This window comes from Manacus vitellinus, unplaced genomic scaffold (assembly GCF_001715985.3).
Source record: "Manacus vitellinus isolate BGI_N305 unplaced genomic scaffold, ASM171598v3 scaffold_86_pilon, whole genome shotgun sequence".
Lineage (NCBI taxonomy): Eukaryota > Metazoa > Chordata > Aves > Passeriformes > Pipridae > Manacus > Manacus vitellinus.
Window position 1 is genome coordinate 369432 of NW_021940851.1, and position 4528 is coordinate 373959.

Sequence of the window (4528 nt, forward strand, 5' to 3'; positions counted from 1 at the left end):
GGGGGGGCCCAGCAATGGCACAAGAGGAACGGGCAGGAACTGATGCCCAGGAAGTTCCACCTGGATATGAGGAAGAACTTCTTTGCTGGGCAGTGACCCAGCCCTGAACAGAGACCAGAGAGGGTGTGGTGTCTCCTCTCTGGAGACATTCCCGACCCACCTGGACACACGTTCCTGTGCCACCCGCCCCAGGTGGCCCTACCATGCCCTGCCCTGGGCGATCTCCGGAGGTCCCTTCCAACCCCCGCCGTCCTGGGATTCCGTGTGTGGATCGCGGCCCGGCTGCGGGTCGCGGCTTCCCGCTGGGAATCTCCCGGGACCATCCGAGAAGGCGGCATTCCTCGGGAAGCGGCGGCGTCCGCCCTCTCCTGTCGGAGCCGTCGCGGTGCCGCAGCTTTCCCTGTGTACCAGGGCTTTCCCCGTGTACCAGGGCTTTCCCTGTGTTCCCAGGGCTTTCTCTGTGTTCCCAGGGCTTTCCCTGTGTCCCAGAGCTTTCCTTGTGTCCCAGAGCTTTCCTTGTGTCCCAGAGCTTTCCTTGTGTCCCAGAGCTTTCCTTGTGTCCCAGAGCTTTCCTTGTGTCCCAGAGCTTACCCTGTGTCCCTGAGCTTTCCCTGTGTCCCTGAGCTTTCCCTGTGTCCCAGGGCTTTCCTTCCGTCCCGGAGCTTTCCCTGCGTCCCAGGGTTTTCCCTGTGTCCCGAATCTTTTCCCTATGTCCCTACCCAGAGCTTTCCTTGTACTCCAGCCCGGAGCTTTTTTTTATCCCTGTATCCCGGAGCTTTTTTTTATCCCTGTATCCCGGAGCTTTTTCCCCCTGTATCCCGGAGCTTTTTTCCCCTGTATCCCGGAGCTTTTTTCTCCTGTATCCCGGAGCTTTTTTCTCCTGTATCCCGGAGCTTTTTTCTCCTGTATCCCGGAGCTTTTTTCTCCTGTATCCCAGAGCTTTTTTCTCCTGTGTCCGGGAGCTTTTTTCTCCTGTGTCCCGGAGCTTTCCCAGTACCTGGAGCTTTCCCAGTACCTGGAGCTTTCCCTGTGTCCCAGAGTTTTCCCTGTATCCCTTCCCAGAGCTTTCCCTGTTTCCCTGCACGGAGCTCTCCCTCCTCCCCAAGCCTGGCACAGCTTCCCGCAGGTCTCCTGTAGCCACCTGGAGCTCAGCTCTGGGATTTTGGGAATTGTCTTTGGGATTAAAGGATGCTTTTTGTCCTTCTTTCCCCTGAGTACCACGGGAGGACCCTGACCAGGCTCTGGGGAAGCCGGTGGGACTCAGAAGGAAAGGGAATGAAGGACAGGGAAGGAAAGGAAGGAATATTTTTAATTTTTATCACAATTTATCTAGAAATATTTAGTTTTTCAGCAGAAATGTTCAGGTCTTTTTTTTTTTTCCTGTCCATCCAGCCACACACTTGTATCATAAAAATCCTTTCCATGCCCCAAAATTCCATTTATTGAACGGTTTTCATGCTGGGAAAACTGGATTTACAGTTTCTCCCCTTAGCTTGCTTTATGTCACTTTTAACTGGATATTTTTTTGAATATGGGAAAGGGCTATTCCTTCTGTTTTAAGCTAAAATTAAGGTATTTCTGGCCAGTCAATCTGTCAGTTTTGTTTGTTGCTTCCCCTTTAACTCCACGTGGAAAGGTTTGTAATTTTAATTCATTAAGTGGGCCTGGAATTTGGAGGTCTGAGGTAAAAACACAATGGTGGAAGAGCTGTGCACCACGAATATAACATGGATTTTTAATGGGAATATTACAGGGGCAGAAAGGAGGTGCAGATCTCTAATTAGGCATGGAATGTGTGCAGGTTTGGGGGTTTTTTTGGGGGGAAATTTGGTATTTGTATACTTCAGAAATGGTCATGTTTGCAAATGTATTGGAAGAGTAAAGTTTCCTCCTAAACTGTGTGTTAACTCTTAAGGTATTTGAACATCTTGGTGAGCTTCTGTCCTTTGAGTTGTACTTTTTAGAAGGACAAATGTATTGACAGGTTTGTGCTTAGGGGGGCCCTGATTTTACACAAAAAAGGGCAAAGTAGCACTTCTGGAGACCAGACAGAATTGACTTTATCCCCTGTCACAGAGAAGCATCATCTGCTGGCACAGAAACTCCTTAAGGAAACATTACAGTGTCTTCTTCATCCTTCTTCCCTTTCCCCCACTCTGGTGACCTGTAAAGGCTTTTTGTTGTAGTCATGGAATGGTTTGGGTTGGAAGGACCTTAAAGCTCATCCAGTGCCACCCCTGCCATGGGCAGGGACACCTCCCACGGTCCCAGGTTGCTCCAAGCCCCGTCCAACCTGGCCTTGGACACTTCCAGGGATCCAGGGGCAGCCACAGCTTCTCTGAGAATTCTATCCCAGCCCCTCCCCACCCTCACAGCCAGGAATTCCTTCCCGATATCCCATCTAACCCTACTCTCTGGCAGTTGGAAGCCGTTCCCCCTTGTCTTGTCATTCCATCCCTTGCAAATAATCTCTCTCCATCTTTCCTGGAGCCCCTTCAGGCCCTGCAAGGCCACAATCAGGTCACCCAAAAGCTTCTCCTCTCCAGCTGAACAATCCCAGCTCTCCCAGCCTTTCCTCCCAGCAGAGCTGCTCCAGCCCTGGGATCCTCTTGGTTCCTGCTCTGGCCTCTCTCCAGCAGCTCCATGTCCTTGCTGGGCTGTTCCCCAGGGCTGGAGCAGCTCTGCAGGGGGGTCTCACCTGAGGGGGCAGAGGGACAAGATTTTGAGCTGTTTTTCCAGTTTTGAAGAAATGTTGAGAGAAAAATTCTTATTTAACTTCAAGTCATCCTTCTCCTTTCTGCCCCCAGGACGTGCCCCCTTCCCATGTGGAAGTGTGTGGGCAGCAGCTCTGGAAGAGGCTGTTGCTGTGTGGTGGGAAACTTCTTTATTAAAGCAGTTCCTGTGTTCAGGATTGTCCTCACTTCTCATAGCTGAGCTGGACTCGTTTTTCACAGCAATAACCTAATTGCTTGTGCTAATTAAGGCCCCTTAGCAGAGCAGAGCCGAATTTAGGTCAGCTTTTCTTCCCTGTCCTTTTGTGCTCGTGCCTCCTGCCCTGGCATTTCCCACTTGCTGCACATCCTCTTTCCAGCCTTGGTCCTGCTGCCGGATGTTCTCCTGCCCCCTTCTTCCTCAAGCCCCCCCTGACCCATTTTTGGCATCCTGTACCACCAGGAAAGACAAAAGGCTGCCAAAATTCCAACAGGAGGGCCTGGTTTGAGCTGGTTGGGTGGGGAGAGGGCAGTGGGAATTCTCCCATGCTTGGAGTGAGCTCTACCTTGGTGTCTGTTTGCCTGGTGAAGGAGCAGGAGAGAAGATTATCCCTTGGGAACTTTTCAGCTTGTCCATCACTTGCTGCCCTTTCCAGCTGTGAATTTTTCCATGGAGCTCAGGATTGAAGCAGATTCTTTGGTGCTGGAGAGGGGAAGGATGAACTGTGGGGAATGGGAAGTGAATCGTGTGTTGCTCCCCTGCACTCACCTGTTTCTCCCTGTCAGAACTCCTGAGCTGATACTCTGAGGATGCAGCAAAAGGATGTTTTGTGCACAAAACATCCTTCCTGGGTTGAAGTGACACATTCCTGGAGTCACACAACTCATGCCTTGGATTCAGATACACTTTAAAACTATTTCTCCTTGTTCCTGTGGCAGAGCAGCTGGTTTTTTATGTATTTTGTTTATGTATTTTAAGTCTATTCTGCCCCACTCTTGAGTCACACCTTCTCAGTTGTGCCTTCCCTCTCCCATGGCTGTCCATCCCACTTCCCATGGGACAGTTCCTCCTGGAAGTTTATTCTAACACATGGAATGGAACTTGTCCGTTGCCAGCTGACCCAATTGTTGTTGCTGGGGGTGTTTTTCATCTTCCTGGAGAGGAAGATCTTGAAACTTTGGGAAGAAGTTGAAGCTCTTCTGCAAAGAGGAGGACGATATTTTTAAGGAAAGCAAGCCAGAAGTGCAGAGCTCTCTCCCTACATTCCTTTATCATCACTCTTTGTGTCTCCTGACGAGGTTACACCGTTCTTTGGGAACAGTTTCCTCGAGTTTGAAGATCAGTTACACACTGTCTGGCCAACAGCTCTGGAAAAAGTGGATTTAAACAAATGTTTTCATGTTGTCTTCTTTCCCATCAGGAAGTTCTTTCTGGAGTTGTGGTCATCACAAGCAAGGACACAGTCCAGCACCAGGGAATCTCCTTAACCATGGAGGGGTCAGTAAATCTGCAGCTCAGTGCCAAAAGTGTGGGGGTGTTTGAGGCTTTCTACAACTCTGTCAAGGTAAGACCTGCACAGCTTGATGTTTTCAGCACAAAAACTCTGTCTCTCTTCCCAGAGGAAATCTTTCCTTAATGGCTCTCAGGTGGTCAAAGGATTTCATGGCATGGAAATGAGGGAAAGCAGGGAAATGGAAATGAAGGAAAGCTCAGCATTAGCTGGAGATCCCAGAATCACAGGATGGTTTGGGTTGGAAGGGACCTTAAAGATCATCCAGTGCCACCCCCTGCCATGGGCAGGGACACCTTCCACCAG

The 4528-nt window shown here is 50.2% G+C and overlaps 1 protein-coding gene across 1 annotated transcript in view; it reads left to right on the forward strand.

Annotated features, from left to right (window-relative positions):
* Positions 1 to 4087: 4087 nt before the first annotated feature.
* The window catches only part of VPS26C (VPS26 endosomal protein sorting factor C), an 8377-nt gene continuing 7936 nt past the window's right edge, over positions 4088 to 4528 (forward strand). Inside the window, exon 1 of the mRNA XM_029964942.1 lies at positions 4088 to 4276. Within this exon, the coding sequence (XP_029820802.1) occupies positions 4103 to 4276 (174 nt within the window). The 5' untranslated portion in view covers positions 4088 to 4102. The remainder of the gene's footprint in view (positions 4277 to 4528) is intronic.